The sequence below is a fragment of the Haemaphysalis longicornis genome, unplaced genomic scaffold (assembly GCF_048455015.1).
Source record: "Haemaphysalis longicornis isolate Haplotype H1 unplaced genomic scaffold, Haemaphysalis longicornis Haplotype H1 scaffold_3, whole genome shotgun sequence".
Lineage (NCBI taxonomy): Eukaryota > Metazoa > Arthropoda > Arachnida > Ixodida > Ixodidae > Haemaphysalis > Haemaphysalis longicornis.
Window position 1 is genome coordinate 201,057,954 of NW_027526335.1, and position 14,691 is coordinate 201,072,644.

At 50.0% G+C, this 14,691-nt stretch overlaps 1 protein-coding gene and 1 pseudogene across 2 annotated transcripts in view; one reads left to right on the plus strand and one right to left on the minus strand.

Annotated features, from left to right (window-relative positions):
- Positions 1–14,691, minus strand: part of LOC144173660 (cytochrome P450 2C28-like) — a 36,245-nt gene that overhangs the window by 3,614 nt on the left and 17,940 nt on the right. For both annotated transcript variants that reach the window (XM_077701994.1, XM_077701993.1), the window contains exons 6-7: positions 8,421–8,536; positions 3,753–4,011 (exon numbers count right to left, since the gene is read on the minus strand). In XM_077701994.1, coding sequence (XP_077558120.1) covers positions 3,753–4,011; positions 8,421–8,536 — 375 coding nt within the window. The remainder of the gene's footprint in view (positions 1–3,752; positions 4,012–8,420; positions 8,537–14,691) is intronic.
- Positions 9,841–13,546, plus strand: LOC144173764 (uncharacterized; annotated as a pseudogene).

Below are 14,691 nucleotides of genomic sequence, written 5' to 3' on the forward strand. Positions count from 1 at the left end.
CCTTAATGAAGCATTCGTGTTAACTTTACACGCTTCACTTTGCAAGGAAAACATGCCGGGAGTTAGGTGCTGCCGCGTCTTCATTTTCAGGAGGATGGCTAGCCGAAATAATCTGGCGGACGTAATACTGTCAAGTTCAAATTCGTCGATGGGTCGTTAAATAATGGCACCTGTCGGTCAATGGTCTCCTAAAACCATCTACAATTTCTGCAGGAGTATTCACAAGTAAACCGCATCATAGTTCAAACACAGCCCGCACCAAGTGGACCTCTCCATTTGTACCCCTAAAATCCTAACGCCTTGTTTTTATTTCCAGAGCACCGCCCCGAAAGAAGGCACAGCAAGGATTAGTGAGAAAGAAAATAAAAAAGTTGCAGGGGACGTCTATGTTAATTAAGGCCTTATAGAATGTACGGGATCTTCCCGCATGCTCGACACGATAGCGTCATATCGACGTTATCGAGGAGGGAGGATTTTGCAAGATAACTCATCCATTCACTGCAGATTGATTGCAGGGTTTAACACGCCGACTCAAAGCAGGCGATGAGGCGCGCCGTAGTGGAGGGCTCCAGAATAATTTTGACCACCTGGGGATCTATAACGTGCGCCGAAATCTCGTACACACGGGCGTTTTTGCTTTTCGCCTGCATCGAAAAGCGGCCGCCACGGCCGGGAACCGAACCTGCGACCTCGGGCTCAGCATCCATTCACTGTATATGTTCTCCAAATATTGAAAGTCAGGTGTGAGAAGTATACCAGTAGCAAGGGTTCTGACACGCCGCGGTACTGGAAAAAAGGCCTCGTAGGTTTGCGTGGTTCAAGATGGCGTGAGAGGTTGCAGCTGCAGGGTGTCGGTAAACCGGAGCCAGTACGTGTCCGTGTCAGTGGTTGGAAGTATTTACTGTGTAGCATCGTAACGAGGCTTCCGTGTTTTGTTTTGTGGTGATGCTTTGCTGCGTGAAGCTATGCATCGTTCCTCAGTCAGTGCTTGCGGCAACGACAAGGTGGAAAAAGATTTGAAAAGCTACACGTTCGTGTAACCTAACGCTATTCACATGGTTTTACTCGTTTATGTTCATAATCTAGGTCTCCCATTGCGATTGGGAGCTTAGCGTTAAGTTATGGGTGCTCTTTTAGTTAGGTGACGTAGTGTTAGCGCCAGCATCATTGCCGGTGGGAGATTTGACATGATGGGATTGCGTCAGGGGCGGGCAGGCCGGCGACTGTGTCTCTCCGTGGCGCTGGCAAAAATCCCGCATCCTTCGCTTCGCCTCCGGCCTATTATCTAACATTCTCGATTTGCCAGTACTGGACGGTCGGCGGGCAGTTTAAGGACTGCGTTTGGACTGGAAGTCCCATAGGCATACATGGGAAAATCGAGCGCCGGATCGCCTCTCGGGCTGTCCGTCGACGGTCCAGAACTGATAATCCTGGAGTCCCGTCATTGTCATCCTTTCCACACGCCAGCTTTCGCGGTGCCTGATTCCAGCTTCAGGCGAACTCTCGCATCTGCCTGCCACCGTCGTAGTTTCCGGTCGGCGGCGCTGATGTGTTTCCGCGGATGTTTGATGAGCCCGCCTGGCAACCATTGTAGGTGCGGACAGCTAGCACCTAGGAAAACCATACAATGATCCTGGTAAGGGTAGAGGTTAAGATTATATACTCTTGGCCACTCAGAGGCAAACAAAATTATCCAGTCCTCGCCGCATGCATCAACCGGCACGTGACGTAAGCACTCTTCCAGCAGAGCTCCGGCTCAATGACGCTTGTCAAAGCACAGGACGAACAAGAAGAACCAAAAACAAAACTAAGACACTCTCAACGACTCGCGCCAATCCTTAAAATGGCACTAGATTGTCCCCAAAGAAGCACGTTTTCGTGCGCTAAGACGCACCTTTCAAAACTAAGAAGGAAAGGACTTACGATCGATCTTTGTTACTTCCCTGAAACAGCTACCTATAGTTGGCATATACGAACCTCTGTATGGTATTTGAGGAACGGATGGTATTTGACATCCCTGATAAGACCTTTCCAAATAACTGACCGGCGACACTGCTCCAAATGACTAAAATGCTGCAATCACGCTTACGTGTACACATTCTTCAGCGCAATGAAAACCACACGCATATCTGAGAAAAAATACCTGCACATAACCAAGTACATCATTTTTATTAAAAATACACGCTGAAGTAGCTTATATTAGATCTAATTAAAGTACCAACTATGCGTTGAAATCGGCGTCATGGAGGTGCGAATAACCGAAACTCCAAAACATGACATTTTACCTCGAGCTGATTAAAAAGAAACATCTGAAAGACATTTTGAAGAGGAGAGGCGCGAGCACTTTGAGCGGGTGTAATGTGATCCGAATTGAGGGAACCTGTATTGCAAAAATCATAGGAGCGAGAAGGAAGGTGGCAGGTGGCCAGCGGAGAAGTTGTTACTTGGCAATCGCCGCAGAATACTAGGCTCTTGGGGCGATATTTGCAGTGAAGAAAGCGCAGATAAGGAGAGAATGTTTGCTTGCAGAGTCAAAAAGAGAGACACAGAGAGAGCGGGAGAGGAAATGATCGTGATTGGAAAGCAGAGAAGTTTGCCGACGTTTACAATCGCGTACGTGCTTGCCTGGTGAGGGTTCGGGTTGGAAAAAGAAAACAAAATCTCCCGAAGGACTGGGCAGAAAAGAATAAACGTGGCGTGGACTATGCGCGCAATATCAAAATAACAGATATTTGTGATGTTTGGGCCACAAAAGCGACAATTTAGAAATTAGGCTAATGCGACCACGCAGATAGGGCATTTACGCGTGAATACTGGAACTTTGTCGTGACGCTGTTTCGAAAGAATGTAGCAGCAGTGGACACCATTGAAAAAGGTTTCTGCATTGTCAAAATTGCATCGGTGGCCCAAAGCACCTGTGGACGTGCTAGATGCAGAACATTTGTTACACACACCTTTTCTAGAGAACTGTCATAGTTGCCAGAAACATATCAACCAGCTTGATGTCTGTTAACTTTTTATATGCATTACAAAGCGTGTCAATGACTAATTTCTTAGCCACATGTGCTTGGCTAAACAAGCAGATGCAGCCGACAACCGCAAATGTGAGCTGTCGTCGCCTTGCAGATTAAAAATTTAGGCTAATATGCTCCTATATGGAAGCCGGATGCTACCCCATCTTCTGACTAAGCGAACCTTGCTTCCTCGTGACGACAGCATTATTACGTTCAGATCAAAGTGCCTTTATCCACGCTAGAAATATCAATACGTCGCTTGGTAGACTTGAATCTGCGCTAAACGCTTGCTATAGGCGGTACTTCAAGTCCCGCATATTGCACAAAGGACGAAGGCCACACACGCCCACGTGTCGTTCTTTCAAACGTTCAGAGCTGCCTATTTGTATTTTTGATACGCAGTCACTGAACCTTAGAACTACGCGTTTTTGAAGTGGCCTTCTGGTAACACCGTATAGAGTCCTGCGAAGTATTCGCGATACATGGATAAAAGAACACCACTAAAGATATGCAAATGTCGCGTACTTTTCAGAGAATCTCAGTATCAGGTGGTAGAGTCCGTAGTGATCGCAACTGAAAGATGACAGTTAAGGTTTCATCCATAAAGGCGTGTATTCGGCCTCAGCGGAAACCTCGCGATAATTTCGCTTGATGTTTCCTGAGGTGAATCTACATAACGTCACTGGGTGCACCTTCAGCAATGGACGTGCGCATCGACTCAGTGCGTCACTCACTCACCCCCTTGGTACGCTGGACAGTGAGCTTGGCTTCCAGCGGTGCATCTCCCGGATGCAGGCCATCGTGAAGGGCATCTGGTTCCTGTCCTCCCAGGTGGGCTGTCGCTCCCGGCCCACCACCTCGTCGATCTCGCGCTGCACTCGGGCCTGCAGCGTGTCCGCGTTGTTGGCGAAGTTGAGCATGTGCCAGTGGATAGCGGTGGCCACGGTGTTGGAGCCGCCGAAGAATAGGTTGACCACGTTTCCAACAAGAAGCCGCGCTGGGAGGAAAATGATGCGAATAAATCCCCAAGCCAGCTATCTTTTCTGTTCTTGCCGACCTAGACCACTGTTTCCGCACCTTGTTATGACCATTAGGGTATTAAACCTCTATGTGTTGCCTGCCTATGGATGATAGAAAACGCTGTGTCTAAAGGTACGTCGGACGTACCCGCAAAATTTCTTAAAGATACGTCGGACGTACCGGCAATGTTTCTTAAAGATACGTCGGACGTACCCGCAAGATTTCTTAAAGATACGTCGGATGTACCCGCAAAATTTCTTAAAGATACGTCGGATGTACCCGCAAGATTTCTTAAAGATACGTCGGACGTACCCGCAAAATGTCTTAAAGATACGTCGGATGTACACGCAAGATTTCTTAAAGATACGTCGGACGTACCCGCAATGTTTCTTAAAGATACGTCGGATGTACCCGCAAAATTTCTTAAAGATACGTCGGAAGTACCCGCAAGATTTCTTAAAGATACGTAGGATGTACCCGCAAGATTTCTTAAAGATACGTCGGACGTATCCGCAATGTTTCTTAAAGATACGTCGGACGTACAGGGCCCAGAGTGGCTCGGAAGCGGCGTTGCTCGAAACTAGCGTGGTTATCTCGAACCATCGACGACAAAACCATCACGCGTTTGCTGTATATAAGCCAAGAATCTAACGATGCCTAACCTGACGCAGAATGTATTTTTTTCCCTCGTGTTCTCTAGTTGGACCTTATTTGTAGGGGCGGTTAGAGCCTTCGCTGAGGTCAGAGATCGAATGCGGACCACTACGGGTTCTCGCAAGAGGGAAACAAAATCATGTGCGACGCGAGTATCTTTCTTTTTTTCCCCCTCTTATGTTTTTGTTTAAAGGAGCCATGAAGAGAAAACAAAGTTTGGTTCATTCAAAAGATTGCCTCGTTAGAATCATACTGACACCACTTTAAACGTAAACTTCGCTCAAATAAGCTACATAATTAGGAAAAACGGGAATGGTCATGTGACCCACCAGCTCATTTCCCGCAACAGAACCTATGTCGTCACATGAGCTAAGCTCTGCGATTGGCGGAGGCTGGCAGAAGCAGACGCAGATTAGGTAGAACTTACAAACTAGACGAGCGAGCGATTTGCGCTTAAATTTAGGGCACATTCTATACAAAGCAATAAAAATGATGGGACAAACAGTGGAAGTTACGAAAGCACATGTAAACATAGAAGTACTGATGCGTTCTGCTATTCGTACTGCGCACAGCATGCTTGGTGTTTTGCTGCACAGCACTACGGGGCTTGGGGTTGTCTCAGACGACACTGGCCGATTGACGCAAGCAACGGTGTCTTACGTGACCCCATTTGTCGAGCGAGCACTGTTTCAGGGAACGAATATTTTCTCCCAGAACAAAAACAAGCCAGGTTTAAATGCGGGCAAAAACAAACCAAACGCTTGTCACGGTATGGTGGCGCCATCTAGGTTACGGAACGTAAAGAAACGCGGGAACAAACCAACACCGCTGTACAGGGTGGAGACAACCTTTGAACGGTCCCGTGCCGCCGCAATTGGGCCAACGGGCTCAACGCGTTATTCTTTTCGTTTCCCACGAGACCTAGCAACGCGAAACAGACAATATGATTCAAACTTCTTCAGTAAACCGCGTTGCGGCGATAATTTTAGCGCGGTTTTGACACAATGACTTGCTTCGGCGGCGAGCGAGCAATCGAAAATGGCGGCGCCAGCGTATACGTGTCTCTACCCTGTACGGCGGATGCGTGAATGAAGGCACTCTAGGCTGCAGAGCGGTCGGTTCCAGTGATGTCACTTGGGACCACGAAAACGCACGATTGAGCGGGAAAATCAAAATTTTAACCTAAATTGTTTAATTTCTCAGTGAATAAAGCACCGTTTGTATCCGGACAAGCGCTGGGGGCACTATAAAACACGAAATCTTTCGAATAAAACCAACTTGCATTTTCTCTTCATGGCTCCTTTAAAGCCCTAACCACATGGACGCGAAATCACGCGTCGCGCGAGCGTCGGCGTCGTTTGGCGTCAACACGCGGGCCCGCAGGAGACCGGCGAAGTCGCGCGCCAGTCGCTGCGTCGGCGGGCGTTGCTTGACACGTATGCCATCCTGTTGAAGTCGTTTATGAGCAGTAATTGTCGCTTCTTAAACTGCAATTATCAAGACTTTAGCTTTAGCAAAAAAAATCACTTGGCGTCTTTATTTATTGCTAAGTATGTTGGCGGGCAAATATTGAAATGCTGCGACATGTATCTCGAGCCATAACGGTCAAATCAGAACAAAATAAGATAGAATGATAAACGAAGACGCACCTCGCACAACTGCTTTAGTTGCTACTTGATTTAACCTTCATGTTGCGTACCGACTGCACGTTCATGAATTCAAATTGTAAGCAAAACAAATGTCAGCGCTGCCTTGATACTGAGGTTACCGCCGAACGTCATTTGTAGGTTGAAAGGCAGGGTACTCTGGCACCCTGTCTGTACCCTGTTAAAAAAAGTGATCAAACCCTCGCCGAAAAAAAAACCGTTTTTGCTAGGATTCGAACCATGGACCTTCAAAACACAAGCCCAGCTCTCAACCGCTCGACCACGGAAGGAGACGAGGACGTTTGAAGAATTCGGTGTAGCAACTGAGGCTGCCCATGAATAGTGTCGGGTGTGCTTTCTTTTGGTCGTATTTGAGAGATTTGAGCTTGCTTCTTGCGCACCGATCTTGGAGCCGAGGACAATAATGCTAGTGCTACAAGCGATGTAACCACAGCTCCCTTATTTGAGTAAAAAAAAAAGCTATGCACATCCCCGGTCTCCCCTGCGCAAGCCAAGGGAGCTACGAATGAAATGGAATGCGCCAAAATTCTGGCGTTGATAACGCTTGCTCGTCACGCACCGATCTTGCTGACAAGCCACATTATGCTAATACTGGATGCGATGTAACCAGAGCTCCCTCATTTAACTCACACAAAGCTATCGCAGATCACCAATCTCCCCGATGAAAGCCGAACAAGCCACAAATGGATGAGCGCTTGCGAACAGAAATAGCTTGCAATTCGTCTCAATGCAACCGATTAGCGTAAGTTAAAAAAATTGATTGTTTTCTGCTGAAAGGAACGACCCCAAACCACGCGAAGACGGACGCTGCCGTTCGCTTTCCGATGCTCTCTCGCGCTGCGTCGACGCCGATATCTGGCGAGCGTAGACATCGGCGTCGCTCGAGTTTTAGCTCGCGTCGCCATGCACGCGATGTCGACGCGAGAAAACGCTGAACGTACGCTGCATGTTTGGGCCGAGTGAATACACTGATGTACTTAAAAAAGTTCCGCGGATACGTCCGAAGTATCTTTAAGAAATTTTGCGGGTACATCCGACGTATCTTTAAGAAGTGCTGCGGGTACGTCCGACGTACCTTTAGATTCAGCGGATAGAAAAAAGCAGGAAAATACCATGTCAAGATACCTTTCTGGCTTCAAACGTGGAGTTTGTTTAATTTATAGACCGGCTAGTCGTTCATAGGATAAGCGAACTAATTTGAGAGAGAGAGAGAGAGAGAGAGAGAGAGAGAGAGAGAGAGAGAGAGAGAGAGAGAGAGAGAGAGAGAGAGAGAGAGAGAGAGAGAGATCAAACTTTACTTAAAGCGGCTGGCACAGATATTGTCACTTCATTGTTTGCAGCTTCCCTCGTGCGGCAGCTGTGACGTCCATGAAGAACTCTCTCGAATTATCTCCTCTAGCGTCACGCGGCAAACATTTTTGCCCCTGTTCACCAAAGTTCATTACATTAGCTGCTATATGCACAATATAGTAATTACAATTGATTTCTTCATTTGCTCGCGCATTGATCACCGGCAAAAATTGGGAACAATACCATGGAACGCCAGAACCATCTTTCAGTCGTTCATTCCGCAGGCGTCGCAAGAATGGGACCACCTACCCGGACTGAAGGCTGTCATCGAAGAACACCTACAGCTTCCGGAAGCAGCAACAACTTTTTGTGAACATGGCTCATGTAAGCATGCAACAACCTCTCTACCACTTACTGTTGCTGTTTAATATTTTTTTATAAATATGTAACCCGCTCCTCTCCGAAATACTTCCAGGTCCGGCGGTACAAATAAATAAATAAAAAATTATGCACCCCTCCGTCTAACGACGACGTTGGTTGAGCGCGAAGCTTTCTCGTGATGGATTCTTCGGTTGGCCAATCCAACACTGCGAGTATGTGATAATCGGGAGTTTAAATATTATCTGAAACTGCAATCAGTTAGCAGGCGACATAGAATTGCTTGGGGGGCTTTGTCGTTCGTTTATTGGCCTGTGGCGCTTGTAACACGTATAGCACCAAACGTTTTGCACGTACAATTTAGTTTATCAGCCTGTACCAAAAAAGAAACACTTACGCAAAAAGTTTGAATCCACATCATTCTCGTGTTCTCGAATCTTTTTGAGGTACCCGTCAATGAAGTCACGGTTAATGTCGTCGTCCAGCGTTGACTTGTGCTTTTCCACTTGATCACTGGACGGAGTTGTTGGAAAGGCAGGATGTTACAAGCATAAAATCCCGCTTAGCCGCCCCTAAAAAATTCACCTCCAACGAGTTGTACATCTCTGCTGGAAATTCGGACACGTATAGATTACCGAACGTGACGGCGAATTTATTATAACAGCGTAATATTTGAAACACCGTGTTACCGCAGGCTTAATACATACGCCAAACGTTAAAGAGTACCGACATGCACACGCGTTTGCTGTCGCTCACCAAAGCAGCTCTGTCGCGTTTGCGGATAAACAACCTTAACAAGTAACAGACAGCAATATTTTGGGGGATGGTCCGGAGACTCGAAGGAGGATTTTGCTTAATCGTATGAAAGATACTCGCCATCAGTGTCATTGGAATAGTTTTATATCGCGAGTTTGTATGATTTGATTGCACGAGTTTGATTTAGCGTTTTAAACCCTTGTTACGAATCGGCCAGCGCCGCCGTACTGTCCCGCATCACTCCTCGGATGTGCGGCGAAGCCCCTGCGTGCTCCTTCGAAAACAGACGCAACCATGTCGGCAACAAGTTGCGACAAAGCCGCGTCAGACGCTTTGCTCTCTGCGCATTTCAAAACTTCGGCGGCTGCCTGCGAGGCTCGTCTCCACGCTCTTCAAGAACACAGAGGCCCCGTCGATCGTAACGGAGTCCTCCTCTCTCCCCTCTCTCGAACTCAACGTGCCCGAGGCTATGAACGGCTTACGAACTCTCGAAAGAGTGTTGTGCGTGTTCCCGCTTGTTTGCGTTTGACCGTTATCGCTTTTGGGTATAAATAGAGCTGCCCAAGCGTTGTGAACCATTCCTGTTAGAGCAGCGAATCGATGTTGTCGCTCTGCTCGAGTCCTGTATTGTAACCTCGCCCGTCGGGCATTGTTCTTTGGCTTCGGCTCACCTCTCGCTATGAAGTAAACAGTTACGTTAGCCTACGGCTTCTGGACTTCTTCACGGCTGCAACAGCGGCTGGCCGCTCGCATCATACACGCTACCACTCGTATGTCGGAGGCCACGGAGCTCGGATCGGGTGCCCCGCCCGGTCGCAACAACTGGTTGGCAGCGGTCGGATGGCAACTTCGTAACACCTGAAGCCAGCGGTGCGAGACCCAACACCACGGACGTCAAGGCGGCTTCGGACTTCGCAGAATTCACGGCGGTCAAGGGTGAGTGCGGGACTTTTCTTCACTTAGTTTTACCAGGCTTCTGAGGATAGCATGTGTTTTTGTCGCGTGGGTTATTCGCGCAAAACATTTTTGGAGCAGTGGGAAAGCAGTACTCTAGACCGGCCATGAATTTGAAAGCGTTGAAAAAACCGCAGTTGTTGGAGCTTGCAAAAGAGTTGCGCTTGGATGTTACGGACGCGCTGAGAAAGCCAGAGTTGATACAGGCTATACTCGCTCTCGGGGCTGACGATGAGGAGCTGTCGGAATACATTGAGCTGATCAAGGACAGGGAGACCGCGAAACGTCAGGCCGCCGAGGCAGAGGCTGAGGCTGAGGCTGAGCGCCAGCGTGAAGAGTCCGCGAGGCAGAAACGAGAGCAGGAACGCGAGGAGAAAAAGCGAGAACAGGAGCTTGAAAGGCAGAAACAAGAACAGGAACGCGAGGAAAGAAAGCGGAAAGAGGAACGCGAGGATAGAAGGCGAGAACAGGAGCGACAGCATGAGCTGGAAATGAAGCGTCTAGACGTCCAGGCGTCTCGACCTAGGCGTGAGAGTGACAGCAGCGCGCCAAGCGTGCAGTCTGCGGCGACTGAGCGACCTACGTTGCGAATGTGTGACCTAATGCGACCCGACAAGGTAGGAGAAGACATCGGTCTTTTTTTGGTCAACTTCGAGCGTACGTGTGAGACGGCCCAGTTTTGCCGAGACTCATGGCCGCAAAAGCTGCTTACGCTTTTGCCAGGTGAGGCATCCGACGTGATGGCCCACTTGCCAAAGGAGGAGGCGGAGGACTATGAGAAAGTCAAGTCTAGCCTCCTGCGTAAGTACAGGCTGTCAGCAGAGGCGTTTCGCCAGAAGTTTCGTGAAGCCGAGAAAGCCAGGGGCGAGTCGTACTCTGAGTTCACCTACAAGCTGAGGGCAAACATGGAAGAGTGGCTCAAAGAGGCAAAGGCTTTCGGAGAGCACGACAAGGTAGTTGAGTGCTTCGGTCTTGAGCAGTTTTACCGCCGTCTACCTGAAAACCTGAGACTCTGGGGGCAACATAGGCCAGGGGTAAATACTGTGGATAAGGCAGCTCAACTAGCCGATGAGTTCATCGCACGTCGAGGTGCGCAGGGGCCGAACGACGGCCAAAAAGAGTTCAGGCCGAGGCCTGATAAGTTAGGGCCGAAAGGCAGAGCTCCCTACGAAAAGAGCTGAGCAAAAGTGACCGAATCCGCGAATAATGAAACGGGCTCGGAAAACGAAAAGAGCGCAAACGCAGAGGCACAGCGCCGAAAAAAGGCTTTCGAAGCGCGCAAGCAGTCCGCGTGCTACAATTGTGGCGAGACAGGGCATTTCGCAGCTAGTTGGAAAAAGGGCAAGCTTGTCTTTCACATAGTAGACCAGGATGAGGAGAGCAGACAACTTTTAGAGCCCTACGTACGCGAGCTTGCAGTTAACGGCAAACCGTGCCGAGTGCTTCGCGATCCCGCAGCAACAATGGACGTGGTCCACCCGTCCTACGTCGAACCGCACCAATTCACGGGCGATTGCGCGTGGATAAAGCAGGCCGTAAAAGCGCAAAGCGTGTGTCCTCCGATCGCCAGGATAACCATCGATGGTCCCTTCGGAAAGCTCGAAACCGAGGCCGCTGTCTCTCTCAGCCTTCCGGCACAGTATCCGTATCTTTTCTCGAACAGGTCCGATCAGCTGCTGCGCGAAAGGGGACTCGTTTTCGGGGAAGGGATAGTGTTCGCGCTGACGCGCTCGAGGGCTCGCGAACTCGGAGCGAAGGCGACGGTTGAAAGCAGGAACGATTCGCGAAGAGAGGAGGTGGGGAAGCTTGCTGCGACTAGCGCCGACGTTGCTTCCGAACGCGGCCAGTCGGCCTCCTTGCAGGTTCAGATCGCGGGTGTCGAGCAGCAGCAGCAGCCCGCCGAAACAGATGATTCTCTGGCAGAGCCTTTTGTAGCACCTACGTCGGAAAGTTTAGAGCGATTGCTGCACGTCGGTAGTACGGCACTGATCGCGGAGCAAAGAAAAGATCACACGCTGGAAAAGTTACTGGATAATGTAACTGAAGGGGTTGCGAAAAAGAAGGTAAGGTTCCAGGCGAGGGAGGAGATACTTTACCGCAAGTATCGAGACCGGAGAGGGGTGGAGTATGAACAATTAGTTGTCCCGCAGGTCTACCGTCAGGATTTGTTGCGTCTCGCACACGGCAACTCGTGGTCAGGGCACCTAGAGCACAAAATTCAACTCGAGCAGGAAGAAGCGAAGCCTGAGTTAGAACTATTGCTCGAAAAAGACCTCGTTGTCGAGGAAAGTACCACCGTGCCAGCGCTGCCAGTAGCAGATGTTCGGGACCGTGAGTCGGAGGTGACGGTTGCAGCCCAGCAGCGCGTCAAGGTTGCAGAGAGAGATAACGAAGGCGCATTAGCTCATACTGTCGGCAGAGGTGGCAGAGGGCAGTGCGTGTCCACTGAGTGGGATAATGTGTCGGCGTTTGTTTTGGAGATCTCGGCGGAGTGTTCGGACGGTTCAAATTCGCGGGAAGCCTTGGGAACGGCTGCTGACGTGAACGTGAACACTTCGCGAGATAGCGACGTTTCGCAGGAATGCGTAAACGATGAGGTTTCCGAGACGCCGCACGTGTCCGCTGAAACGGAGGTTGTTCCTTCGGACGGTAATGCGGAAACGAGCGATGTGGTGGCAAAGCCTGCAGCCGAGGCAGCGAACGGTTTGCACGGTTCAGTTGGGAGTCATCACGATCTGGCCACTGAGCAAGCCGATTCCTTCCTGCCACCCGCTCAGGTAGCTGACCTCGAGCAACGGCCGGCCGAGCTCGTAGAGATTCAGGTGTCTGGGGCGGCCGAGCCGTCTTTTGAGACAGAGCAGCCTGGTTGTAGTGTAGTTCTGGCAGTGAGGAAGCAGAACGGGAACACGCTTCGGGCTTCGCGTGCTGAGGCTGCCGCCGTAAGCGCGAGGGACGACGAGGTAGTGACTGTACGAAGCTACCCGGTGTCTAAAGAGCTCGTCGTGCCCGTGTCACTCCCAGCTGATTCTCCCGACGATAGGCCAATATGGGCTAAGCTAGTTGAGATTTCGGTGGCGCCTGTGGCTGAGCCGAAGTCGGGAACCGATCAGCCTAGAGGAGAGAACGTAAGCACGTTCCGATGTTCGCTTGCCGAACGCGTTGGTGAAAAGGCGAGCAAGAAGGATAGAGGGAAAATTTCCGCACGTACTTGTGGAGCGTGTTTCAGTGCGGGCACGCCCAGAGGCAAGGCCATGAGCTCGCATCGCGCCAAGGGAACGCCGCCTCCTATAAGGAGTGCGCGCCTTACGTTCGAACGCTGTAAAATCTCGCTCGCTCCTCCACGCGCTCGGCCTTTGTCGAAAACAACAGCCGGTGTCATTTCACGCGGTCGCAGCAGCGTTGAGAGAACGGCTGCTCCTAAAGTGCGGTACAAAAAGGGAAAAACTCGGAGCAATGACGAGAGCTGAAATCGCGGCTCTCATCACGAGAAGTGGCCTGTAGACGCCGGACTTTCTCAATTTCATTGTTTTTCCTGGAACAGGTTTCGCCCTTTACGATTGCATTTCTTTTTGTGTGGGACATTTCCAATCACGCGAACTGTCACCTTTCAGGTTTTTCACTTGTCTAAAGTACTGCTGGGCAAAAATATAACTAGAGTAGTTAGTTATTCGCGTACTTTTTCGCAATTAAAAGCCTGGTAGAGCTTCAGTGTGGATTTGTCTTCGCACTTGCCGGCGATGCGGTTGTGTCTTCCTGTGTTGTTCTGTTGCTTGCCTGACCAAGCCAGAGATGTTCTTGGGGAACCACTACTAGACCCGTGACCGGCCCGGTGAAGCTCCAGCACAGTGTCGTACAGCCCAGGCCTGGAGTCGAGCGTCTGCCGAGCGCTTTACTTCGACGGCATCCCTCCGGACAACGGTTGAAGACCCTTATCCATCGGGATCTCGGACCCCCGGCGGAGAAGCTGTTACGAATCGGCCAGCGCCGCCGTACTGTTCCGCATCACTCCTCGGCTGTGCGGCGAAGCCCCTGCGTGCTCCTTCGAAAACAGGCGCAACCATGTCGGCAACAAGTTGCGACAAAGCCGCGTCAGACGCTTTGCTCTCTGCGCATTTCAAAACTCCGGCGGCTGGCTGCGAGGCTCGTCTCCACGCTCTTCAAGGACACAGAGGCCCCGTCGATCGCAACGGAGTCCTCCTCTCTCCCCTCTCTCGGACTCAACGTGCCCGAGGCTATGAACGGCTTACGAACTCTGGAAAGAGTGTTTTGCGTGTTCCCGCTTGTTTGCGTTTGACCGTAATCGCTTTTGGGTATAAATAGAGCTGCCCAAGCGTTGTAAACCATTCCTGTTAGAGCAGCGAATCGGTGTTGTCGCTCTGCTCGAGTCCTGTATTGTAAGCTCGCCCGTCGGGGCATTATTCTTTGGCTTCGGCTCACCTCTCGCTATGAAGTAAACAGTTATGTTAGCCTACGGCTTCTGGACTTCTTCACGGCTGCAACAGCGGCTGGCCGCTCGCATCATACACGCTACCACTCGTATGTCGGAGGCCACGGAGCTCGGATCGGGCGCCCCGCCCGGTCGCAACACCCTGAAAGTATTTAAAAAAACGGTGTTTTCTGTGTTCTTCTTAAATTTTAGGGCCCAATGAGCCCACATACAAAAATAGGGGCGGTAGTGCAAGTAATAACTGATTGATTAAGAAGGCAATGAATTATGACATGTGCCACTTAAAAATATTTAGAGCAGAAACACCCTTTTTGCGTGTTTTCACAATAGTTATGACCACGTAAACCTACAAAGAAGAATTGACCTTCGTAGTGCATGTACTTATCTATTTACAAGCTTTGGAATAAACGTAGGACTTTTGCTTTTATAGTTTAAAAGCCTCCATGTGGTAATTTTTTCTTCACTGGAGCGTCCTCTTCTTTCAAGGGGGAAATAAAGGCGAGTCGCAATT